At 44.2% G+C, this 28,000-nt stretch overlaps 1 protein-coding gene across 1 annotated transcript; it reads left to right on the top strand.

The window, feature by feature from the left end:
* Positions 1 to 27,975, top strand: LOC142574241 (uncharacterized). Its single transcript, XM_075683379.1, has 4 exons — positions 1 to 87; positions 1,756 to 1,817; positions 17,520 to 17,600; positions 24,757 to 27,975. Exons 1-4 carry the CDS (start codon positions 21 to 23, stop codon positions 27,163 to 27,165), a joined length of 2,619 nt encoding a protein of 872 aa, XP_075539494.1. The 5' UTR covers positions 1 to 20; the 3' UTR covers positions 27,166 to 27,975.
* The last annotated feature ends 25 nt before the right edge of the window (positions 27,976 to 28,000 follow it).

Raw genomic sequence — 28,000 nt, 5'->3', positions numbered from 1 at the left:
TTGAAGCTAACTGACTGGCAATGCGGGCCGCATTGGTGCTCGTGCTCTTTACTGTTGTACTATTTGTTTCATTAAGTTCGTCATTGGGTAAGTGCACTATTTTTCTTATTTGGCCGTGTATTAGGCTGTACCATTCCTGTACACTACCATTCTTGAGAAAGGAAGAAGCTTGTGAAGAAGGCGTACAACGTGACAGTGTGAGAAGCAAGTATGACAATGTACGCACCGAGGCCCCGGTATAATGTTTTTGATGGCTATATTCCCATTAAAATGATACATATGGTTGTTTCAGGTATTGGCTTCTTTCGGTTGTTCGATTGGTCCGTCATCCAAAACTAACTCTGCATAAAATGTGCTTGTGAGCATTGGCTTCTAGGTAGGTGTTCTAACCATCGGGCAACGGCAGTTTTACTGAAATGAGGGATTCGTTGGGGTTTGTAATGAAGGTCTCCTCAAGTGCAACGAGACAATTGCGCCACTTTACGCATGATTCACTGAGGCAGAGAATTGTGCATTGCAAAGGAATATATTCTCGGTAGAAAAGAATGTTCCGAAGAATGAAAATTGCGAAAACGGTCGCAACATTTTTTCATGTCTGAGGAAGACGCACCTAATATGTGGAATATTAAGCTTCGAGCAGTTGATATTGGAAACAGCATTAAATCAGCAGAATCGACTGATTGCAGTATGGTTTTAGTACATCGTATTTGTATTTATTTAAATTCATTCCTAAGAGAAAGTGCAGGCCATCCTTGACTATAGCTTTTTACAAAAGGATAGCACAGGAAATTGAATAGCCGCCATTTGTTTTAGCACGTGAAATGTTTCGCGAAGGCGGATGGAGCCATATGCTTTGCGATGGGCTGACGACAAATGTGGCCAAACTATCTTTCTTGCGGGATTGTAGCATTTTGACTGAATTGTGACAAGATTACATACCGCATGTATTTATGGCATTCTGATTTATAAAAAATCTCCTCACCTATTGCAGCAGAGGGATCGCTTTATGACAATTACTTGAAAGGGCACATATTTACCAAAGAAACTACTATACCCAGTTAAGTACCTGTTAAACGAGGGCTGGTTTTCTTTTGAAATGCTTACTGTAGCGCAAATGCCATTATTTCGCAATGGCAAGGCCACCAATAAAGTTTTATAACCTTGAGTGAAATTTTGATACTCTCAGTACCTTCGAAATAATTGTCGTGCTATTCTGCGAACGGTGCTTTTATATCGGCTTCGAGCCTTTCGAGCCAAAATTCTGCTAGTTATGCTGCTGAGAAAAATTGATAATTTGTTCATCTTCACTAATTACGCGCAGTACTGTAACAGGGAAGACAAAACAACATACAACAGAAAGGTGCCACATGCTGCCATATTTGTAACATGTGATACATGGTATAAGAAATGTAGAATGATTTTTTTAATTGCTTGGCCACGTACGGTACAGGCTCACGCAGGTTGCACCCAAGAAGGAACGGCTAAATTATTATGTAAGGACGTTGTTTTTTATCGTATGTTGTTATGGTTCAATTTCTCAAGGATAAATTTGCCCTAATAATTCAGCAAAAAAATTTGCTTGGTTATGCGCGAATTACTAAAAGCTAATTTCACCGCCTATTATTAGGGTAGCCTTTCTTGTGCTTTGATGGAATAACTTTCGGAAACACAGGAATTCGTTTCTGAATAACATGTCTTTTTTTTCTCCGCATTTGAACGCTGACGTATTATTGGCATTCCATCCTCGCCTTCCAGCCCACAGAAGAGGCCGACGACGGCAAGGTGATGACAGCGTGCGTCTTGGCGCAAGGCGACTGGTGAGATAACAGCGTACTCGGGAAACGGGGTGATAAAAATGAAGAGGGCGAGATAAAGACGCGAAAGGCAGCAAGAAAATTATAAGAAAGAACGAGAAAACAAATAATTATTACGTAGCTGTGCTAGCAGTTAAACTTGAGGTATTCCCATATTTTATTGTTATTACTTTGCTTCCATTTTTAGTGCTTATCACTACTCCAGAGTGCAAACAATCTTGGCCGTAGGTCTGTTTTTGTATGCGGAAGTTGTCCCGATCTGCTGAATGCCTTTCAGTCACTTACGTGTGAAAAGCCAAGATAACAGGGTCAGTGCATCATCACTGCGACCGGACTGCCCCTCACACGGAACCGTCGGCCCACGCGTTTAAATAAGTTCATTGCACCGTTCTAGCATGTGCTACAGATCAGACGTTAGAACACTACATTAAAAGTATTGTAGGAATAACGCAATAAAAGTAGTTATACGTCTCACCAGGCTGTGCATTATACCTCGCTGTCAAGCGGCCGTGGCTGAGCGTTGCTCGCTATTGCTTGCCCTTATTATATCAAAGTCGCGAAAACATTCGCCACTGCAAAGTCATTACCGGAAAAAAATACGAGAGCAAAAATCTTCCGCTCAAAGAAAAAAAACTTCTGATGGGGCACAGAACCCTGGAAAGCAGAGTGCCTTGCATAGACGGTACCTCAAAGCCACCGTGACATTTTGTTCTTTCATGGTGTTTATTACAGTAACGAGTAATAGTAACAGTAATTTTTACACTATAAAACATTCATTCAATTGTGCATAGTGAAAGAATGGTAGCGCAGTGACTGTCACCTACAGAAGACGCACAATTAGAAGCACAGTTGACAACTTAGGTGAAAATGGAGGTCCCACTTTAGAAGGATCGTAAGGATATGCACATCTCTGAGATTTGGTACCAGTGTAGTTGAATATCAATTTCATCATAAACATGCTTTAAGTGCACAGCCATCTCAACAAAATGAAGCCTTCTGGGTGTAGTCAGATTGGTGTGGCCGGCTGTCATTTGCGCCTTCCACAAACTGCATTCCCAAGAGAAAAAAAAAACACGTTTCAAACGCTGCATTATCATCTAAAGTCGCCAGCAGCTATCGCAAAGTTTCAGGGTTTATTTCAGAGTGTTTGTATGGAGTCCGTTGGAACAGATATTAAAATAGAACGCGGTCTTTGCAGCTAATAAAATATTGTTCAGTTTACTCGAGAACATCGCAATGACGATAGTTAGCAGGAGATACATACATACCCTTCTATTTTGCAAGGTATTACGGGTAACATTACACTATGAAGCATGAAGTTAATAAAATAATGCTTTGCAGCAAGGGGGTCTATACACTTCACGAACCTATTTTAGTTCATAGTGGTCTGGTCAGTGAATGGGTGGTGTTCGCTAAAAGGGAAGCCGATAAAGCTCGCGCCCCAAATCTCTTTCTTGCTACACCGAGCGCAACTATTTAGCGAAAAACTGAACTGTGTAGAAACAAACCGCAAAGTGAATCTCATAGATGAACCTTCACATCCATACATGGTACGAAAAATTTCTGCAAGATTGTCAGGTGAGGCATTACCATGTGTGACCAGCATGACTGACGAGAATATATGATACCAAGTGTCGCGAAAAAAGGAAGAACAATAAATTATTCCCTGCACTTAAAAATTTGTTCAGCCATGCCCGCCTACACGAACTGGCATAAAAATTTTGTCGCGCCTCATCGGCTCAAAAGCTGAAGATCATATGAAAGTTTAAAAAAAAATTCGCAGAAAACGTTCGGTGTAAAGCCCGGCACAATGAATAACTTTCAGTACACAGCAAATATTCTTTGCCCAAAACCTAGTGCAGAGTTCAGCTCTTCGGATAATGGAAAGCCGACGTCAAACGAATGCCTGAGCGTAACTTTGCAGGGCCTTAACAAATTGTTTCCAATAGTCCGCTCCTAATTGGTATCCATCTAGCGGCGCGCTAAGATACATTGACGGACCATAAGTCCCCTTAACGCCTGCGAACTGTTCTGGCCTGTAATACCATAGGCCAAATCATAAGCTTAAGCTTTTTAAGGAGACTCATCTGTAATCCTGATCTGCAGCCAAATTTCTTGATTGTATATACGACCCTTGGAATACTCGGCTTGTCCGTGCAGAAGAACTCTAGATAATTTGTGTAATCTGGCACTTTACCTCATTACCCCGTATGCTGACGCCATGGATGCAACTCTACTGAAATGAGCTTAAATGTAGCGGTTTAAGGTAAAGTGTGAAGCATAGCGAGGTCTTCGGCAGCAATTTTTTAGTGAAGAGCAAAAAAATGGGTTCAGAGACATGATCAACCACAACTATAAGCTAGTAGAACACAGTGTGTAGCAATACCTAGCACCGTGATGCACAACCGAGGCAATATTAGCGTGTTCCAGAAAATAAAATAAAAACCAAGGACTGAAATGATCAAAAACTTTAACATAGTTGACCAGCAGCACCACAAGTTACTCAGTGGAACCGTAACAGTATTGAAGAAGGGTACAGGTGATATGCATGTTGATGTGAATGGTTCGGCACCTATATCCGCAGGTGTGATGGAAACCAATGAGAAATGTCATCGCTAAATTGATGTATGAAATAAAAGTATACCACACATTTTATAATCAACGTTTAAAAATCAGATTTTTTGTAGATTTCAATAGAACTGAGTTTTTCTTTCTCACAACTTTTTCGTATTAATCCACTGTGGCACTGGCAGAGAGAATAGGGAGGGCGCCCACATCTAGACTTGTAATTAAAATAGCCAATAGCATGGCACTTATAGTTCCTTTGAAAGCTTTCCAAACTTCACTTCCAAGTCTATCAAGGCCAGGTGTTTCAATAAAGGCTGATGATCAATAGGTTGCCCATGTTCTTTGATCGTAAGGGTCCCAGTGATGACTGTACACTCATCATCCTGTAAAGGCTGAGAGAAAACTATCTCAAACTTCCGCGTCGCAACTGTAAGAGGGGCGCTAAAACCACATTGCATTAGCTTCCAGCTATGTAATTTTTATTTGTTTCCGGACTACCGTTCGAGTATACTTCTGGATGAACTTTGCGAAAGTCACCGCTGAAGGTGGCCGACTTTTTGCCAGTTGTCATACTATCCACACGCTAAATCTTTTAACATCCTTAAGAGTGTAAGTCAGTTTGTCGTCAAACGGACACCGGTAGGATGCTGTTACGTACACCCTACAGATGGGGTGCTATTATAGCACCCTAAAGAAAGGGTGCCATGCAAAAACAAACTTATGGTCTTAGGGTGCTAGTCTACATTACTATCCATATTCATCGGTGATGGAGAGGTGCACACCCTTTTATTTCTAGAGAGTGCACGGAAGTCAGGTGCGGTTGTACAAGCCTTGAATTACGACGGTGTAGAGCGATCCGCGCGTAGTACTTGTTTGGCTAGCAAACCTGGCATCCGATAGCCGAGTTTGCAGCTTCGATGGGCATGCACAACATTTACGCGTTTATATCACAATAAACGTTAGTAATTCAGGGTGCATACGACGAAACCCGTCTTCACTGCACAAGGACAACCTAGTGAATTCTATGCGTCTGAGCATGTACATGCAATGGTGATCACAATTTCCACATCCGTATAATAATTTATTTTTCTACTTTATATCAAGCTACTTTATTTTTAATCAAAATGTAAACACTTATTCCATGCTAGAATACAGGGTACGAGACATAAGTAATAATAACAAAAACATGCCGATTCACCAAAGGAATTTGTAAGTACAATAAATTTTAATTTCCTACACAACTATGTTAAATATAAGAACTGATAAAATTTGTGCTTTATAAAAGGAGTAACTATATGGTAACACTGACAGAGCGCGGGTTTGCCTTGAAGTGCTTTGCCACATAAAGAAATCAATTTTCAGTATTAAATAGCAAGAACAAAAATTCAAGCTTTGATGGCCTTCAACAAAGCGGTATACTGTAAATATCAATTACAAAAATATACAAAGTGCAGAATCAGCATACGACAAGATACACAACTGGTGTTTTTTGCACCATTGTCATGGCAATGCATTGTGGAAAGTTCATTTGAAAAGCCAGTGTTTGAAGCTTGACTGCCCAGAACTTCTTATAGACGTAAACAATATTTTCCAGACATGAACCTGCTTTAAATAAGGTTTGAGCCAGGAACATCGTTATGAATTTTTAATGTTCAAGATTGGAGCACGAAAATATCAAGAATTTTTTTTGTACCTAAATCATTTTTTTTCATATGTGTGTAGGAGAGTTCTCTGGGCTAAAATGGCTGTATAACAAACTTTTCAATTACAATTCCGCTTTCGTAATTTTTTTTTACTGCGAAGACACCGCATAGTTACTTACAAATTAGATCGCTTGCAAATTGGTGCTTTTCCTACTGCAAAAGAAAAGCTCCTATATTCCATGTTTACCAATGTTTAGGGGCAAAGTGTATGATTAGTAAGGGCTTTATAAGAACAAGCCATTTTTCAAGAATGCTTTCTTCTGGAGGCACACGATGGATGAAATAATTTAGGATACATTCCCAGTTTCTGAATTACTTGCACTAGGTGCGCCAATACAAGATTACGGCTTGTAGCATGTGAGTGAATAAATGGGAACGTAATATGTAATAAACCAGCTATAAACTGAGTACTGAATGAAGCTTCAATTGTGTGCGTCATATTCTTTAAACAGATGCAATCATGCATAAGTGCAAATTAAACATCGCGCCTAATAGTCTCCAGCAAGAAATTATTGCATCAACAGCAAAAATATATAGTAAACAGTGCATATAACTTGATTAAATTTCGAACAAAGTGTTTGCTTTTCAGCATTCGCAACATAATTTATGCAGCAAATCACCTTTAACTTTTATAATAGCAAGAATATGGTTCACGGTTAACCACGACGAACAGGGACTCCATTGTCTGAGCATCTTGACCAATAAAGTAAGCGCATGGCTGTGCTGTAATCTTGCTTCCTGCGCACCGAAATAACAACGGAATCACGAGAATGCACTCTGTACCATTTATTATAATCTTGTACACTGCGGGAAGTTTTATAAGGAAACAAGATTCTGGAAACAACAATCTCAATTAATGTGAGCGAACACAACGCACAGCTTTGGTAACTGGGCCTGACTAATAAAAAGTAGGGGGCCTTACTAGTTTTAATGAATACACCACTGAGTCATTGTGAATAAAAAGTGCCATACACAGAAGAAAAAGTGAACAGAAAATTTTCTTTGGTTTTTTATCATAGAAAAGTAAGAGCATAAAACGTTAATGCACTAGCAACGATATCTGTCAAAAATTTTCATTTCTCCAGGAACATGGAAGTGACCTAACTGTAAAGCTTACATTAAAAAAGCTACATTATACATATGCATTACGCTTTAGAAGTACTGCATCTGAAGTCATCATATGAAAAGGCACAATAAGACTGCTATAGACAAGATTCGAGAGAATTGTTCTTTTTAACGATATGTTTATATACTAAGCGACGAAAAACACTGTTGTAGAGAGAGAGTGCGCAACAAATGAAAATGAAGAAACCCTCACCTGCATTCTCATCTGCACTGCAATAGTTGCATCTAGCCCGACAATCTCCATTGCTCGAATATAATCTATAAGAGTCATTTCTGTACACTTGAAATATTTTATTTATTACTGTGTACTTCATTATTGATTCAGTGAGAATCGGCGTTTCGGCATATTTCCCTGGACAATTTAGCACACGACGTTACCTCCATTGTACACCTCCGTTGATTCGACGTACTAGCTTGGCAATACATTGACAAGTGGCATTCCCTAATTTAAATTTACAGTACTTCCTCGTGCTCCTAATTTCTTTTTCATACTCTAAACAGTGACGCCCTTGCTATTCAGTTGATGTTGGTCTCGCGCTATTTACATGGTCCTTCATACTACCGCTATTTAGCTAGAGCCTGAAATTTTCTTCTGTCTCCTAAAACCATCCTCTTTAACCCACAACATATTTTAGATATTTTCCCCTCACTGCGGGGGATTTTATATAAGTGCTGACCGGTTCACTAGACGTCAGTGCCACAACCATTTCTCATTATGTGTTGCCAACCCATGCACAATTCACAATGGCTGCAAATCGGCTACCCGCCCCACTCAATGAGTCAAGGTCACTGTCTCTCACTGTCTTAAATGTTTATTTTTTCAATGTTTGTTTCTTTTCCCACCTTGAGGAAAGGGCTCCTGCATATCTTTTTTTATCTTGTCCTGTAATGGGTAGGTCCAACACGTTCAATTTGCCTGAAAACTGTCTAACCCCAAACAATACTTCATGTAGGTTAAAGATTATGAAACACTCGATTTCACAAAACTTGTCCCAGGAGAAGCAGTACACAGATTTTGACGATGCAAAAGACGAAAGGTTGTGCTTAGAGACATTGAAACGCCTGCTATTTGCTGCAAATCTGTGTTAAATCAAGCATATTTGCGATTTTCATGAGCAGCACAGTAAAGGAAATATGCGCATGATGTGCTGTAAAAAAGTTTTTAACTGCCATGAGCGGTCAAGGTTTCTTGAAAATTCTTGGGTTGCCTCGCAGCTTAGATTGAAATCAGGTACGTTGTGATTTGTACAGTGTTTTCAAAACAAGTCCAAGGGTTTGATGCAATGAGCAAGAAGGTCAATTCAGTGCATAAACAAGTATTGTTTTCCCGCAAATAAATTGGTAGGAGGACGGTCATGTGATATTAGCACTGAATGCACAAAAGAAAATATGTTGCTGAAATTCCTCAATCTGTGAATATCCTTTTACAAAAGAAAATACTGATTATGAAAGGTCATCAGCAAATTGCAAGTCTATACTTCTGATCAGCATTCATATTTGCAGCATGCGCATTACCGTCGGAAACATACAAAACTGCACAGATGCACATAATATCAAAGTAAGGCCACCAAAGGAGGCCCGCACTCTTAAAATGAAACTTGCCTCATTATATTAAACTGCATGCCTATATATACTTAAAATCTTGTCCTCACACCTGCGTTGAACATAAAATTAACCACGTGTCTGAAGGCAAACTTAAGTGGCTTGCCCCTGATGGCTTTCTGATGGAGAGCGCGAAGGTTGGGCATCTGAGCGCAAATGTTTAGACTTCTGGTGCCATCTTGATGACCTGCAAGAAATTGCACTTTGAATTCTAGATAATGAAACGCTATCACAATGTTATCAAGGTAAGTTGAATGTCATGACTAATCTTAGTACCACATTGCAAATCTGTACTCATTCACACTAATGAGTTGCATTGCTATGCTGGTTACAATGGTGCGAATCAAACAAATTTGATTCATAATGGTGTTTTGTTGCCAATTCTGGCCAAACAGCACCAGTGTGTAAAAAAGAATTAAGTGGCAGCTCAGGGGTAAATTCGACAGGAATGCGTTAACGTAACGTCACATCTCTTTGGGGTCTCAAATTCATTATTTAAAACCACGTTCACCAAATTTCGAAATGTAGCTTAGCAGGTCACGTGACAGAAGTCCTGCCTTTACGGGGAGCGAGGGCTCTCTCACACTCACACAGACACACGCAAACATACACGCACATGCGTGCTGACAAACACACGCGCACAAAAACCCGCACATATATATCCCTGTACCACATCACTCGCTTCCAACACTTTTCTCCCTGTCCTCTTTCTAATCCCTATCTCGCAACCCTAGTATAGGGTAGCAAACTGCAGACTAATATCTGGTTAACTAACGTGCCTTTCCTCTTCATCTTTCTCTCGCTCTCTCTCCAATACTTCACACACATACGCTGTTTTTACACATTGAAACTCCTGCTGGCAAAGCATAAGCAAACCTTTAGGTGACTAACTGCAAACTTCTCAATCTAAACCTCCAGCCTTCTCAGACACATCTTCGAGACATAAAGCTTAGCAATTGATATATTCATATTGTTCCCAAATTGTTAAAAACTCCTGAGACCAAATGGTACATACGCAGAACATACGAATTAACTAGCTTATGGCAGTTTGAGCAGTTGTAAACTTGAACTTAGGGATTTTACGTGACAAAACAAACAAAGGTTTGATTATGAGCCACGCCGTGATGGGCGAAAAACCAGGCGTTTTTCAACGTGGCTCGAATGCAAGGGACACGGGCGCTTTTTCATATCGTCCACTGCCGCCTTCATAAGCAGTTGTCTACTTAAATTGAAATACGGGCTAATGGGAAACCCAAGGTTTTAATATGGAAATTAGCGTAATCGTGAAGGACACTACCAAATCTCTTATTCGTTTATTTATGTTGTTCAAGAAACGTTTCTTTGTTAATACCAATCATTAAAATGGATTTATCAGGGCAGAGGGGAAAGAAAGAAGCAAGATTACACTTCACGCTTTCCCACTCACTATCCCCAGCACAACGGTGCTGAAGTAGGAACGACCGCTCCGAAAGCCGCGCTGAACTCGAAAGAACACCATATTACTGAAAGTCCAACATCAGAAAGAATGCGGAACTATGCAGGCGTTCTACGAGCGCAACTGCTTTTGCGCTTACGTTATGGTGATTTCCAATGGCAGATTCAGAGCATTTCCGGTAGCAGCTTGTCTGCTCCTTGCGCAGCCAATATACGCCATTCGTCGGTTGAGAGTGCCTTTCGTATCTTTCATTGGCGAATGGGCAACAGCTCCGCCGCTAGATCCACTCCATGCAGAGGCGCTCTCCGCGAAAACTGGCGTGGTCGACCGGATGTACTTTGATATAAGGCCACCTAGAGCCAATGTACCGCTATGGCGCGCGTGCACGTGAAGGCGAATCGCAATCTTTCGCCAGCAATTAGGGGTGTTTCGCATTGTCAACTTACGCTTTTATTACTAGCGGGGAGCTATGATTAATCTAGCTCAAGTTCCGAATCTGCGAACGGGGACTCAAGACACGAAGCTACGGAAGAAAGCGTATTGAAGGAAGCTTTCGACATCATGTTTCGGTAATGAACCAAGAGGCCGAAAGTTGCGCGTTTCGTGCACGACGTGGTGTGCCATTATTCGGATGAACCGGTAACAACGGCTCCTTTTCAGAATTTCACATGTTAGTAGCATCTACCGTTTGTTCTTAGAATGCAGTTCCGAATGTACTTCAGGCTGTCTCGATGTGTTCCCACGGAACTGATCGCGGGCCTCGCTGCGTCCGCGATGTTTCCGACATACAATCATGGCGGACGATAGAAACAGACTTACATGTCGTGTGACTTCCATAGGAGCGAAGGAGGCTAAGAAGAAACACGAAACCTCTAAACACAACACGCACGAGAGTTCAATTCTAAAAGGCCGAAAACGACGAAAAACGTGAGGAATGCTAGGCGCTTTGGGAAGCCGATATACCCTGGTGCCCCCTGCCACTTGCTCTGGCGGGAGTGCCTGTGTTTCATAGCAGATTTCATTCTTTTGCCCTCCGCCGTAGCGGAGTGATCCGGCGCAAAGTTCGCCGGCGAATCCGAACCCGCCATTTGAATTGACTACTAGTGATATTTGCTATGGCCGACCGTCGACACAGGGCACATTTCCACTGCTTGCCACTGCTGCCATCGTGTGCCAGCGCTTTCCTTAGAAGTGGAGCATGGTTAACTCACAACGCACGGGCCACATCTCTGTATACACCGCGCACAAAACCAATCGCACGTTTAAAATTATGTCGCAGAGCACGGCACCCGAACAAAGGCAACAAATACAATGCATCATCCAACGCAAAGGCCATACAGCAACGAAAGAGCTGACGAAACAGCTTCCGCCTTCCCGCTCTTTTGCACGCCAGCTTTTCTAGGAAGCGGTACTTCTGGTCATTCTTTCATTCGAGAGGGAGTAGAGGCGTAAATCGTGCTGCGCCGAACTCATTCTAACTATAAAGCATTATCTGCCGCTGCTTGTTTATTATCACAGGTTCGCTTGCTTGCGTGGGTGCCGGCTTGCTGCCACTTCGTTGTGGTCTATACGCCTAATGCACCGCCTATGGAGGCACCACTGATAGCCACCTAGCGGGCGTTTCCATCAGTACGCGCGGGAACAGTAGCAGACGAGAACCCTTTGTAGCAAGGATAGCTGAAGTTCGCGGCTGCGATTTCTCCTTTGTTCGGGTGCCACACTGCTTCTTCTGCGGCGACAGCTGTAGGGAAGACGCTGACCTCTGTGGGAGTGGGTATGAACAGGATGTTACCTGTGTTTAGGAAAACATGGTCCGCATACGTGCCAGGTGCGTCCCGCAGGCAAACGCGATGAACCCCATTTACATGAAGTTGAGCGCTCATGTTAACTAGCCGATTGTTTCTTTTGTTGAATAATGCGATGTCTCGATAGTTTTTTTCTTAATTCTACTTTTGCCGCAATGCTGCTTCTGTACCTCAATAATAAGCGCCCGTCGTTAGTGCAGACTTATATCAAACAAATCCGCACGGTGCGATGTCTTCATATGCCGCTGTGATGTTTCTGCCAATGGATACATGTGACATCGCCGAATAAGTGCAGTCAAAGTCGCTTCAAGAAGAGTAATTGCGAATTTAATGATGGAAACGCGTACACTAGTCAACGAAGTCACCAAACGCACGGGTTAATAAAAGCGCGTGTTAGCTCTGTACTGCCGATGCCATGCTGCTGCATACGCTAATGAAATGCCGTTCCTGCTGCGGGTTTTGCAACATTAAATTCCCCAAGGGAGCTGCTTGGAAACGTGCACAGCTAAAGCCCGACTAACTTTTCAGTACTTTTTTTTAAATGTTACCAGAGAGAGGTACCACATAATATATCTAAAGGCTGAGCAACGCCAGTCTAAGTAGATAAGTGCTGTCGGCAAGGGCCGGGTTTAGTCCTCTGTGGCATAAGCATAATAAGAAAGAATTGAGTTGAGCACAAAATTCACATGCAAGAAGGGACTACGTTGTGAAACAAACAAATCACTTTGTGTGTTAAGTCTGCTCAGACAGTATCGAGGTGTGATGACTTCCCAAACGTGACGCGAACTTTTCAGCGAAAAATGGAACAGAAATACCATACGCAGACTCTATTAGCAATTCTCACCCCCTGAACTACCTACTTTCTAAACACATTAACCCCCCCCAAAAAAACAACATCCAAGACGCCCTCAGGAGAAAGGAATAAAGCTGTTAAAGAAGCACTTGTTTGGTATCATACCAATAAGGGACAGCGTGATTTCATACCCTTTACAAACGAGGCATGGTGAAGACGTCGCAGCTCAAAAGAATCAACAAGAGGTATGCATGAAGCAACTGGCAACAGTTTAGCATGCGCGAAGCCACGCATAAAATAGATCTAAAAACATGATGTGCGCGACGGCTGGTGCGAGGATTTACCGGGCCACATAAAACCATCCATTTCAGTTCTTGCAAGCTTCAGTAGCTGTCACATACAACACAATGCGCCCATGCAGTCGTGCTGCCTAGCTAGCCCAACGCGGTAAAGAAGCGGAAAACAATATAAGCGGCAAACAGCATTCTGAACTTTAGCGAAAGCCTTTAAACCGCATGCTGCACTCCAGACGAACTTCGTCGATTACGCGTCTAGCTATGATCGAGTGGAAAAAAAACGCCGATGCGACAAAAAAAAAAAAGGATGACAAGGCATTTCCCGCGAAGCGGCGATCCATTGCTACCGTTGCTCCCGCTGATGAGGCTTTGCGGGGAATGATTAGAACCGTACCGCGGACACGTTTTCGCCAGCATTTGAGCACCCCACCCTGCGACAATTCTTCTACATTCCTTGAAGCTTTGGTCACCCCACACATGCGAAGGGTGTTGCCTGTTTTGCTTTGAAAACGTGAATAAGACAGAGAAGCACTATGGACGACACAACGAACTACGGCGCGCGGCTGGCTCCTCTCCCGTGTGTTCTGCGCAAGGCCGCCACCATCGGCGCGTCCATTGGCGCGCACTACGCGTATAGCTGTATCAGTGAGCTGGTAGGCGCGAACACGTTTCGTGCCGGCCTTCTTTTTTTTTGTACGCTATCCGTACAACATCACGGTGGGTACAGTGCGCAAATTGTGACCATGGGCGAGACCATCGGCGCTCTTCTACAGGTGCGATCAAATTAGCCGCTGCGTCCTAACGAGGCGACCATGCGAATTCATGAAGTGAAGGTTATGCGAGATCGTGTCTCGATACGGGTGCTCACATATTTGTCGTGCGAAAGTGAGGCGCAAGCATTCACGTCACTCATACGCATCTGCTAAGGAAGTACAACTTGTGCTCTTCCGCAGTACAGGTTTCTGTTTCCATAATTGTATAACCTGGAATTAATTAGGATAAAACAATCAGTGGCATCAGTTATTTGCATTCGTAGAATTATGTATGAACTTTTTCAATAATGGCCTTCAAGTTAGTCATTAGGGTCAGTCGTCTTAGTACGTCGGTTGACAAGAAAATTAGCCCAATTTTTATGCTTGCCTGTCTATTTGCTATCTTGAATCCTTCAAAAAGATATGTTATCATGGTTAAATAATCTCGAGGAAGTCACCTAACTTTTGCATCATTCCAAATTTTATGGATTTACGAACGTATTTTCTGAAATCAACGTTACCATGTCTCAATAGAGTTACTGTAGGGCGACATTCTCGCCCACAGATCTCCATAAAGCCCTACCTATAATAGCTGGCACCATCTTATGCCTGCAAATATTCTCATTCCAGCACACCACCTAGTTCCTTCAAATGCCGTTACGTTTGTGGAAGCATTCGATGAGACTGAAGGCTGCTTTTATAAGAGCATAAGCTGTGGATCAGCAGTTAGAGTTGTGACGATGACAGCTCCGAATATATGTGCTGAGGCTGACCAGTGGTGTTTGAGGACGTGCTGAGAGAGCACATGAGAAGCTTAGTGAAGCTCTAAAGCACTTGAGCAGGCTACGCCTATATTCTGGAGGAGATAAGAAATCCCAACGTGACCTCGCCGCTATAAATGTCTTCATTATGACTTCTCGAAGCAAATTATGTAGTTGATACTTTTGGATAGCAGAGTATCGTACGCTCCTGTTTGCTTAGCAATGTCTCCAGAGAGCTTCTCCAGGTTCACCACTTCTTCTTGCGCTCTTAAAGGGACACTAGAGGCAAATATTAAGTCAAGCTAAGGTGATAGATTAGAGTTCGAGAAACTCTAAGGCGAAACTATTATCACATAGAGAGCCTTAATACTCGAGGAACTGAGGTAAATGCAGGACATGATTAGAGACCCCTCGGGAAATTTCAAGCACTTGCCCGATTACTAAAGCACTCCTGAGTTAAATTTTGTCGCTAGTACTCAACCACTCGCTGCAAGAAACGTCCTTGTATTGCATTAAAAGACGAAATAAAATGCTACTTGTCCAATTATATTTCACTTTAGAACAAAGAACTCACTGAAATTCCCTTGACAACGACGCGAGCGGTCGAAAGATTTCGTTTTCGCTCGACTCTACAACGCCCACGCAGTCGCGTTTCAGTAGTTTCATCGTCGCGTGGCGCTACGATAGTTTTGCTTGCTCCCGAAACTCGCACAAACTGCAAGCAGCAGAGAATTCAACTTCATTGTCAAGTCGCGGGATGCCCGAATGGTCTACGCTACTTGGCCAAAAAGCAGCTGGAGCGGCGAATCCGCAGCTCTGACTTTATCTGTGTTTCTTTATCTTTATCTTATCTTTATCTTTATCTGTGTGAAGACAAAAAAGATTGAATCATCGCGACAGAACATCACAGTCACCGTAGGCGTCGAAGTCTCTATACCAAAATTATTTTTGAACAGTTCTGATAGCATCCACAAAACAATGGTTGCTAGTATCCTGCCAGGTGCTCATATGCTGTGGCCTAAAGCTCACGGCATGGTGCTAACGTGCTCACAGCGAAAGCAAAATATTGTGCGCGGACATGCATGCAGACGCGCAGAACCCGTGCGATCGCTGCATTGAGGCTTCATTCTGTTATGCCCCGTTTGGTTATACAGACAGCCTGTCTATAAGAACATATTTCACATGGTTTACTCTCAACGTTTGCCTACATTTCACACGAGAAACCGGTTCGGGAGACATCATCTCGGCGACCGCGGACAGTGGCGTTCAATCTACGTATTCGGTAAAGAGATTGTGTGTAAACGAGTTTGTGCTTTTAGTTTGCCCTAGATTATTATATCGACAGTCAGAAACTTCCCTCGTTTTGAAAGTACCTACATAAATGTTCAGGAGGGCTGCCGCGTGGTTCTAAAGCGAAAGATTTACTGGCCACGAACTTGCAATTTTGCCGTGGCCTTGCTCCGAGGAGGCACATGACGTCACAACGCGTTACTCTTCGTGGCTTTCGCCTCCGCTCGCTTCGCCAGCTGCGTCGCATGCATGATAACATGTTGGAGGATTGAAAAGGAGAGCTCGCGTGCGCCACAAACACAGTTGATGCGGCAGTATGGACGGCGACAATTCTGATAAGCAAGAGGAGGCCTGGAATCGACATCTGAACAAGATGAAGAGGAAACGAATCGCCCAGGGAACAGACGAACAGGGCGCCGAACGAGTGGCTAAACGTCGCAACATAGCTAGACAACCAGACTAACCCGGACTTGCAATAAAGATTAACCAAGGCTAACCATGCTATGCCTTACCTTTCGCTACGTATATCATGGCGTAGCCGAGCTACGCCACTGCCAATGTTTTTTTTTGAGCGCCATAAGCGAAACCTATGAGCAGCGCGCCGCGTGGTTCTTTCTACTACGCAAGAGAGGCGCTTCCGACAGATGGCGACTCCGTAACCCCTCGCCCCCAACACTTTACTTTGTCTTAGAAGCGCCTAACTGCATTGTGGTATCACAGTGAGCACTAAAGCCTATGATAATCAATGAAATTGTAAATGAGTGTGCGTACTTCTTAGGGATCATATATTTTAGAGTGGCCGTCATTCCAGTAGCAACAGTCGTCATTGCAGCAGCAACAGGCTGGGACAACCTGGCAGGTAAATTCGTGAGGACATTTTATGATAAATCAAGGGAAGTGTCTACACAAACAAAACGCCAAACATTCTGATCGGAGCATCTATAAGCAAACAAAGCGCATATTTCCTCCGAGACCACTGCCCCGAGCTCACGTCCGTGGTAGTGATCCATGCCTTAGTTGTTTTGTTACTTCTAAAACAGTAGGAAATATTTACACGTGCACGAAAACACCTTCCTAATTTCCTTGAGCAAGAAATATTAATGAGACCTGTGATTTTAATTGAATATGTTAACGGATGATCTCCAAAAATCACCTCAATTTAACACAGGTATCGAAAACTTATATTTGGTTTTGCTACTTTTCTCAACTCAATTTCCCTGAGATGGTGCAGTACCCATTACAGTGGCTCTCTTAGATTGTTTTGCTTATTTCTGCGGTGCACTAAAGGTAAGCTTCCTAGAAGCTTGGCGTATGACAAAGGTGCGTAATGTGAGCGGTGCTCGCAGCGCACCTGTAGGTCGCGCTTGAGGCAAATTTTGAAAACGCCATATAGTTTCAAGATCCATACAAATTCGTTTGTTTCACTGCCGCCGGCCTTGAAGCGCACGCTGGATTTGGCAAGACGGCGTGTTGTTTCTTCGCCCTCTGTTTGTTTTGTATACGTATATTGTATATCTTCCCTGTGAAACCAAAGTAAGAAATATCTATACAACTGCATCTGTCATTTTTTTGCAGGGCCGACGTTTCAAGCCAAATAAAAATGATGTCTGTTCCCTTTACAAGGAATTCCGGGTTCCTGACGGAATGTCATGCAAGGTATATATTATCTTTTTGGCTTGCATTTTGTGCGAAGTCTCTATAAATTATATTCAATTTTGAGACATTCTCCTTGTGGGGAACGTAGATGTAATACACGTTATATATTTCGGTCTTTGAAGACTGTTACAAAGCAAAATTAGACCCACCGTTTCGTTTCATACTTGCCGCCTCGACGCATAGCCGCACTTAGGATGCCGCGTGATGAGCGTTACACAGATTTTATCCACAATCAGGGCATTGGATAGTGTGATGAATATATTTTAACGAAAGTCGGAAAAGGTCTGAGTACTAAGGTATCACCACAGGGATTCAGTTTTACCAATAAATATTCCATAGCACGATGCATAATCAAAATGTATTAGAGCATTTACGTAGTTTCGGATTTCTGCCAGCATATCGCGAAACTTGCTATGTGCTGTGTACGGAGACGCCAGGAAATTTCCCTGTAATAACAATCCAATTACTCATTTGTTGCAGGGTTTCATTAAAAACAAAGAGCATCGCATAAAATGAATGGGATAGTCTCTAACAAAAAAAAACTTCAAAGAGTATACAAATATACCGTCTCTTATTTTTATCAATGATGGAGATGTAACACTCTAGGCTGTGCCGGGTTCTGTCAAACTGTGATGTCCCAGCGTACAGTTACTTCGTCAAGATTGATTTCGTCATATTGTTTTTCATTATCGGCAATTCAACGAACATTTTATGATGAACAGGAACTGTTATGAAAACTCCATTCTACCACGCACGAATGAAGTCGCGTTTAAAGTCCTTTACCGCGAACTAATGCTACCGTAGTTCTTTTGCAGCATAGGGAATTTGATAATGGTCGTCGCCTGTTAATTGACCTTGCAGCTTTTCCGCTGCCAGCGGCCTCTTGAAGTTTAGCTTCGTGATACTGTGTGCTCGTGATACTGTGTGATACTGTGCGCGACACCCTCCTAGTCTCTCTTTAGCAAGATGAGGAGCTTCATGTTTTTCTGCCGTCGTTTACTTTACGATACAAAGTTCACAGCGGAGCGCCTTTTATTCTGCTATTGTTGTATCCTGACGAACGAAACGGGGGATTTCACGCTGCGACTTGTCGCCTATGTGATCGCCTGTCCCCACCTCCTCTCCCCCTTTTGTCGCATTTATGGATTTTGTTTGACCTCTTTTACAGTGATAGCTTGCATGACCTTGTTCCCCAGTCTTATTTAGAGCACAATTCTTCAGAGCCCCCTCTTTTGTTGAGCGTTGGCGTAACCGAACGAACGAGCAGACCGAAGGATGAAAGAGCGAACCCGGAACGCATTGGGAGTTGAAAAGCTAAGAGAGAGCGAGAAAGAAAGTGGAGGTGGAGGCTACAATGGAAGCCTAAGCCGGAAGGTCGAGGAGGAGGGTACGACGAAAGCGTGGGAGGAAAGCGTGGTATTGCTATGTGGCGACGATGGCTAGGGAATGACGCCAGACTAGCGCGCATTGTCTTTTCATTGATGGCTGCGGCGAGTACGTCAGACGAAACTACATATAAGCGGAGGGCGGTTGGTGGCGACTGCTATGAATTGCGCCTACGCGTCACCCATGCGCGCTCTCTCGCGATTTCCCGATCAGCGATTCAGTGGCACCATACTTCGCTTCGTTTGCAACGTGCCGAACGAGAACGGGGGTCCATGCAAGCCCCTACCTCATGAAATAAAAACACCCCTAAAGCGTGGCTCTATAAGTAATAGGGAGTATCGTAATAGTCAGGGAAGTTTCGAGTGCCGCTATCTGTCACAGAGCAAAACGAGAAAAAGATAAAACCGAAGGTTGAATACTGGGCATGTTGGTATAGCATATTAGAAGTTGTATTGCGCAACGTTTTGACAAGAGACACAGAAGAGAAACACACACCACAGAGCGCTACTTGCAACGATCATTTTATTCTCTTGTCAATGGAATATAAATACGGCAAGATACTCTCGGGGGGGGGGGGGGGGGGGTAGCGACAAGAACAAATAAACAAAAACATTTTTACAAACATGACCCTCTACCAGTGCCATGCCGGCTTTGTCATGTGATCATTTCTGCTGCACTCGACAGCGCAAAGAAGGAACGGGATACAAAATTTCACATTAGCGCGTGAGGAAATCTATTTCGTTTGCACTAAGGGAGACTAATGTTATGTTCACGTACATACTTCCCAAACATCGTCAGTTTCTCCGATGTCCAAGAGAGTGGTATATTCTATTCCACTTCAGTGCGGCAGAAAGTACACCGGTCAGGCTGGACAATGTTTGAACGAAAGATGAAAGGAGCATGATTGTAATGTTTCAAAAGCAGACACCGGACACCTTGGGATACGTTGTAGATATTGCGGATGTCCGCCATTCTTTAAGGAATGCAAAATTGTGAGCAAAATGGCAGCCAAATGACACGAGAGATAATCGAAGCCGCTGAGATGGCGCGCTTGTGAAATATGTGCGTGAGCATGCCATCTGTCTCCCTTAGCGCAGAGGAAATAGATTTCCTCACGCGCTAATCTGAAATTTCGTATCCTGTTCCTTTTTTGCGACGTCGAGTGCAGCAGAAATGATCACATGACAAAGCAGACTTGGCACTGGTGGATGGCCATACTTGTAAAAAAGTTTTTGTTTATTTGTTTTTGTCGCTACCCCCTCCTCCCCCTCCTTCTATCTTCCTGCATTTATTCACTTGACAGGAGAATAAAACGATAGTTGCAAGTAGCGCTCTGTGGTGTGTGTTTCTCTTCTGTGTGTCTCGTCAAAATGTTGCGGAATCCAACGTCAAGAAGGTAAAAGCGGGGACCAACGTTTCGACAAGTGAACCTGTCTTTTTTAAAGCGACATATGCTTTCACGGGCACAGTATATATAGGTAGGGTTCCTCTAAGGGGAGAGAGGCTAAGGCAGCTGGACGAAGCAACGACCGAGGGTGTGTTCGCGGCGAGGGTGTAGCACTGAAAACAAGTGGGTGGAGGAAAGCGAGGTAGCGCCGTGTGTCAGCCGGTAGACGTGTCACTGCAGGTTCCTTTATTTCGTGGAAGAGGCTGCACGACGTGAGGCGGCAGGGGGCTAATCTGCTCCGCTGGAGGCTAGTGACCTATCGTCTCTCTGCAAGCGAGAATAAAAGAAGCGGCAGAAAATTGTGCTCGTGGAAAAATAAAGTAAAGTGCAATATGACTCAATGACAAAAGATGATACAATGTGACAGTGACGCGCCCTAGCCGCCTCCTGCGGTGGGAACTTGTGGTCCTTTCGAAGAAGTAAGCACTTTCTTCAGTGTCCTGGCAAGCTCGCTAATTATTACTGAGTAACCTGCACCTGTATCTACTAACGCATTCACTTCGTAACAGTCAACAAACACATGTAAATCGCAAGCAACGTCCCTCTTACGCCACTGGTTTCCGAGTCCCTCATCGTCGTTCCGAGTCATCGATGGAGGTTCTCTTTTCGCGTCGGTAGCCTCCTCACCTCCTGAGGTCGCTGACTTTAGTTTTCCCTACGCGGACTGTGTGAAGGGCGTCTTGGGGAGCTTGATGACGGACGGGGGCTCGGTCACCGATACCTCAACGCAGCTGTTGATTGAGGTCGGTGTTGCAGAGGGGTGCATGGTGAGCTTTCACGAGTAGACAGGTACTGTTGGATTTCGAAAGGATGCTCACACTTACGAGGGCAAGGTGCGCTCACCAGAAAACCACGAAGTCCTGCCTGGCGATAGTGTCACGTTCTGTAGAGGTGCCCACAGTGGTAGCAAAGAGGTATTCGGTCAGGAGTGCCCCATATATCAGCCTTCTTAAATCTTCTCTCGGGCGGCAGTGTATTTGGAGGCATCTAGCTGTTCACAGAGGTAGTAACTGTGACATCAGCACGCCCGGGAGTCTGCCGCAGCACGTCGGCATATGAGACGCTCTGCTGGTGCAGTAGTGAGCTGCGGGTGCGGGAAATCCTGTATTTCTTCTTCGCGTACCACGTATGCCAGCGTAGAGTACGGTGGGATGTTCTGGTAAAGCCGCAGCCTCTGAAGTTCTTCTCGCACGAGCTCCAGTACGACCTCCGCGCTGTTTCCGAAGACGGCTGGAACAGCATCTACAGAGGTGATGATTACTTTCCGGTTGTACATCCTTGATCGCTGTTGCAACGTGCTTTAGACGGTTGTCGCCTCAGAACGACACTCAGCGACGGTGTGCGGCGGGCTCCGAACAAACCATGCGTATAGCTCCTATTTCACACCCCGCATTAGATGGAGAAACTTCTTATCCTCGCTCATGTTCGGATCAGCTCGGCGGAATTAGCAAGACATGTCTCCTACATACATGGCCAAGCTTTCATTGTTCTGCTGGTTTCTTGCTTGCAGGCAGATTCGGCCCGCTCCCTACGGTCTGTACTCGGATAAGTTGCAAGAAACTCCCCTCGGACAACATCCGATGACACAAATGTGGCTTGGTGATTTACAAGCCACGTTTGTGCACTGTGCTCTAATGTGAAGTAAACGTTTCGTATTTTGCGCTCTCGGTTCCATACATTGAACTCCGCGATACGCTCAAAGCGTTCCAGCCAGTCCTCTGCGTCTTCAAATCTGTCGCCGTGGAAAGGCTCTGGCGTCAATGGTGAGTTCAACACGACATGTACATGCTTGCAAAAGTCAGGCAACAGCCTTCGTAATAAATCCATGTTGACGCCCCAGGTGAAAAACCCGCAGGTGCCGTCAAAGTCAATAAAATTAAAAGCACGGGAAATAGTTTACTCACGAAGTGCAAGTAGCTTTACTTGCAATAGTTCCGATGTTACCTACATGTCTGAAAGCTTCTTCTGTAAGAAACAATATACCGGTGAAACGGGACAATAAATGAACATCAAATTATGCGGGGAACGTGCGGACACAACTAAAGAGCTTCCCGAAACCATTGCCGACCATTTCAACCAACCAGATCATAAATTTGATGAACCTAAACTCTACATCCTACAGTCAAATTTCCGCTACGCGCGAGATAGAAAACACAGAGAATCAAACATGCTTGAGTTCCAAAACATTTCAGCCAATATGCATAAACGTTTTAAAAGACCTTTAGAATCTATTACGATCCTAAATTTCGTGCTGTAGACAACATCACTTAGTTATATTTCGCTAGGTGGCTTAATGTTTCGTTTTTCTTTCTTCCTTTTCTTTTGTTCGTTTATCTATATGTTTATTCCATCTTATTTTTTTCCCATGGGCATCATTTTCTTCCACTTCTTTTATTCTCTCTTGCAGAGAGACGAAAGTGTACTGACCTTCAGTGGATCGGATAATCCCCCCCCCCGTCGCCCAGGCCCCTTCCATAAAATAAAAGAAACCTACAGTGACCCGTCAACCGGCTGACACATGGCGCTAGCTCCCATTCCTCCCCCGACGTTGAATTGCACAACTTTCTTTGCAATTGTACACCCTGGGTGCTAACTGACCCTTGGTCATTTTCTCACCCACGTCTCTTACCCGCTCTCCACTTTAGAAGATCTCTACCTATATGTACTGTGCTGAGGAAAGCATATGTTGCCTTGAAAATTACAGGTCCTCTTGTCGAAATGTTGCCTCCCCTTTTACCTTGTTCTCGTTTTTCTCATCGTCTTGAATTTCCATCTACCTCCTTCCACTTGTTTTTTTCTGTATATCTGTCGCTGGAAGCCCAAAATACATTGAGAAGTCTACAAAGAAGGCAAAATTTCTATTATTCCCGGCAAACCAGCAGATTAAAAGACAGAGTAAATAATCTATTTCTTGATAGATCTGTATAAAGCAAGAATTATTACATTTTTTAGATTATTTTCTGATTATTCCATGTAATTAGTATGACGCTATTGTGTTGTTTTGTTATGCATTGAAATGTCTTATTGCTCTCGTTTTCTTATTATGTACGTATTGAATTTCATCAATTGTATGCCTTATCAACCAGTTCAGTACTAATCGATATTACCTGCAATTTTTTGTGGGATACGTAAAAGAAATTAACATCATAGTACACATCTTTACATTGCGATATTTACATTGTGCAAAGCCATATTTAAGTGCCAATACATTTCCTGCCTTGGTATGCTGTTGCAACGAAAATGTTGGGCCTAAAGTTAACATTCAGGAAGAGCGGAGTGCGGATTAGAGAGCAAACGGGGATAGCCGATATCGTAGTTGACATTAGGAGAAAAAGTAGAGCTGGGTTGGCCATGTATACCAGAGGGTAAATAACCGGTCGGCCAGTAGGGTTACAGAATGGCAACCAAGGGAATGTAAGCGCAGTCGGGGATGGCAGAAAATTAGGTGGGGGGACGAAATTAGGAAATATTCAGACGGAATATGGATTCATGCAGCGCAAGACAGGGTTACCTGGAGTTGGCTGGGACAACCTTTCGTCCTGGTGGTGTAGTGTACATAAATATGGGATGAAGATGATGATGAGGACGATGATGCAGATGAGCATATTTCCTGTATTCGTGAGGCTCCACAGCATAACGCTGTGCGTTGCACAGCGTCGTGGATATTTAAAGTATAGGACTGTGGACTTCCCCGTCATCCTATCTATGCTGAGACTGTCGAGCAGCCAGAGGCGATATTGTAAAATAATAAATGTTAACGCTCTGTATGCGACACAAAATTTGTTCATGCTTCCTGCATTACCATGCCCAATAAGAATCCATCGCCATGATTCATTTGGCAGATACTGGCAATTTTGTTATTGCTGATTTCCTTCAAGGACTAGGAATTATTTGTGCCCTTAAAAATCTGACCACATTGGTTCCATTAAAAGTGAATGCATTCTGAAGTGACCTAGTACCTTTTTGGGAAATAACTTTTATCCCTCACCAGCAGAGGTGCTAAGAAAAAATAATTTCCATTAGATAACAGTTTATATGTCAAACAAGAATTCAATTCGTAGAATCCTTCGTAGGATTCGTAGGAACAAAGATCTCAATGAAATACTTTAGCAGACTGTCTGAACAAAGTTTAAGACAGCTTAACGCATTCCAGCAACAAGAGAGGCGAGCTCTGTGGAGTAAGTATGCATTCGTAATAACAATACTTGGTGAGGATTTCCATGCGAAGATATTGCTTTTTCTGCAATCTTTTTCTCTAAAAACTTCCAATGATGAAAAAATGGTGCTATAAAGATGGATAATGAAGACACTTTTCAATTACAGCTCAAGAGAAGAAAAATGGGGATGTGCCATAAAGGAAGATGTGTGACCATCGAAGAATATGAAGAATTAACCAGTGCCAATCGCAAACCAGGCAATGCACATTCGCTGGGAACACGTGCGCCATTTAAGACTAGTGATATTTACACTAGTGAGGCCCCTAGCAAGGCTCGCTCTCCCGGCACAACAAAGGAGAGCTTCACCTCCAAGAAATATCGAACCACTCGTGACTCACACATCACATACTCGGCGACAACAAATCTGGCCTTCAGGAACCGTGACACTTCAACAACAGAGGCACTTAGCAGCACCCGATATCCAGGCACAACAGAAGGAGGCTTATCTAAGCACAAATATTCGACTACTCCTAAATCAGGCAGCAAATACTCCGGGACAACAGGTATGCCCTTCAGAACCAGTGAGACTTCCGCAACGGACGCACGTAGTAGCACGCCCTATCCAGGTACAACAGAGGGAGGCTTATCCACGCAGAAATATCAAACTGGTAGATCAGGCAGCACATATCCGGGGACAACAGGTGTGAGCTTTAAGACCCGTGACACTTCCGCAATGGATTCACCTAGCAGCACTCACTATACAGGAACAGCAGAGGCAAGCTTATACACGCAGAAATACTCAACTCGTGAATCAGGCAGCACCTATTCGGGTACAACAGGTGTGCCCTTCAGGAATCGTCACATTTATACAAAGGAGGCACCTAGCAGCACCCGCTATCCAGGCACAATAGAGGGAGGCTTATCCACGCAGGATTATCCAACTCGTGAATCAGGCAACACCCACTCGGGGACAACAGGTGTGCCATTCACGACCCGTGACCCTTTAACAACGCTGGCACGTAGCAGCACCCACTATCCAGGCACAACAGAGGGAGGCTTATCCACAAAGGAATATCCAACTGGTGAATCAAGCAGCACATACCCGGGGTCAACACGTATGCGCTTCAACACCCGTGACACCTCCACGACGAATTCACCTAGCCGCGCCCACTATACAGACCCAGCTGATGCAAGTTTATCCACGCAGAAATATCCAACACGTGAATCAAGCAACACCTACTATAGGATAACAGGTGAGCCCTCCAGGACCCGTGGCACTTCGACAACGGAGGCACCTAGCAACACCCGCTATCAAGGCACAACAGAGGGAGGCTTACCCAAGCACCAATATTCAACTGATCAATCAGGCAGCAAATACCCGGGGACAACAGAAGTGCGCTTCAAGACCCGTGACACTTCCGCAACGCATTCACCTAGCAGCACCCACTATACAGGAACAGCAGAGGCAAGCTCACACACGCAGATATACCCAACTCATGAATCAGGCAGCACCTACTCGAGCACAATAGATGTGCCCTTGAGGAATCGTCACATTTCTACAAGGGAGGCACCTAGCAGCACCCGTTATCCAGGAACAACAGAGGGAGGCTTATCCACGCAACATTATTCAACTCGTGAATCAGGCACCACCCACTCGGGGACAACGGGTGTGCCCTCCACGACCCGTGACACTTTAACAACGGTGGCACGTAGCAGCACCCACTATCCAGGCACAACAGAGGGAGGCTTATCCACAAAGGAATATCCAACTGGTGAATCAAGCAGCACATACCTGGTGTCAACACATATGCGCTTCAACACCCGTGACACCTCCACGACGAATTCACCTAGCCGCACCCACTATACAGACACAGCAGATGCAAGTTTATCCACGCAGACATATCCAACACGTGAATCAAGCAGCACCTACTTGAGGATAACAGGTGAGCCCTCCAGGACACGTGGCACTTCGACAATGGAGGCACCTAGCAACACCCGCTATCAAGCCACAACAGAGGGAGGCTTACCCAAGCACCAATTTTCAACTGGTCAATCAGGCAGCACATACCCGGGGACAACAGAAGTGCGCTTCAAGACCCGTGACACTTCCGCGACGGATTCACCTAGCAGCACCCGCTATACAGACACAGCAAAGGGAAGTTTATCCACGCAGAAATATTCAACTGGTGAATCGGGCAGCACATACCCGGGGACAACAGGCATGCGCTTCAACACCCATGACATTCCCACAACGGAGGCACCTAGCAACACCAGCTATCAAGGCACTACAGAGGGAGGCTTACCCAAGCACCAATTTTCATCTGGTCAATCAGTCAGCACATACCCTGGGACAACAGGTGTGCGCTTCAACACCCGTGACCCTTCCAGAACGGATTCACCTAGAAGCACCCGCTATACAGGCACAGCAGAGGGAAGCTTATTCACGCAGAAATATCCAACTGGTGAATCAGGCAGCATCTACTCGGGGACAACAGTTGTGCCATTCAGGACCCATGACACTACCACGATCCGCTACCCAGGCACAACAGAGGGAGATTTCGCTATGCAGAATTAGCGAACCAGTCACCAATCAGGCATCACATGCTCGAGCACAACAGGTGTGCCCCTGAGTATCCGTGACACTTTCAAAACGGAGGAGGCACCTGGCAGTGCCCACTATCCAGGCACAACAAATGAAGACTTCACCAGCCAGAAATATCCAACCACGCGCCAATTACCCAGCACATACTCGGGCACACCAGATGTGTCATTCAGGACCCGTGACTGGTCCACTACGGAGTCATCTAGCATTACGGTCTATGCTGGCACAAAAGATGGAGACTTCCCAGTGCAGTGACGTTTCAACTACCGGGGTAGCTTGCATAAATCATTATTGTCACACATCATGCGGAGAAATTCTCGTATACAACACACTGCAAGCTGGCCAAGGGGCAAGCATAAAGGTACTGCAAAAATAGATTTCGGAGTGACAGAAAACTGTTCTACTCATGAGATTTCAACGCACCTACACATGATATAAGTCAGTCAGCAGCCTTATATAATGCATACAATCATGCCAGAAGATTAGGTGCTCTTACTGTATCGCGCACAAAACTGCTTGACTGGTTTCTTTGTTCGCTTGTTTGCCGATTAGTGAAGGTGACAATTCCATTATCCTGAATTTGCCACTATAAGGAGGTTGAATATTTCCACGTGAGGAAGATTCACCTAGTCACGGCGTATGGCGATGCTACACATTCAGCCAGACATCTCGTCCCATCAGTGTGCATATGAGCTCGTTAGATGCCTACTACCTTGCCAGTAACTATATTTAGCAGTAACAGCCAGCAAACTTCCCTTCTAAATGATTTTATCTCTGCATTCTAAATTTTTGTAATAGGTAATGTCAT

Source organism: Dermacentor variabilis, chromosome 3 (assembly GCF_050947875.1).
Source record: "Dermacentor variabilis isolate Ectoservices chromosome 3, ASM5094787v1, whole genome shotgun sequence".
NCBI classification, from domain to species: domain Eukaryota; kingdom Metazoa; phylum Arthropoda; class Arachnida; order Ixodida; family Ixodidae; genus Dermacentor; species Dermacentor variabilis.
The sequence above is the reverse complement of the archived record's forward strand: the minus strand, read 5'-3'. Positions and strand labels throughout refer to the sequence as shown.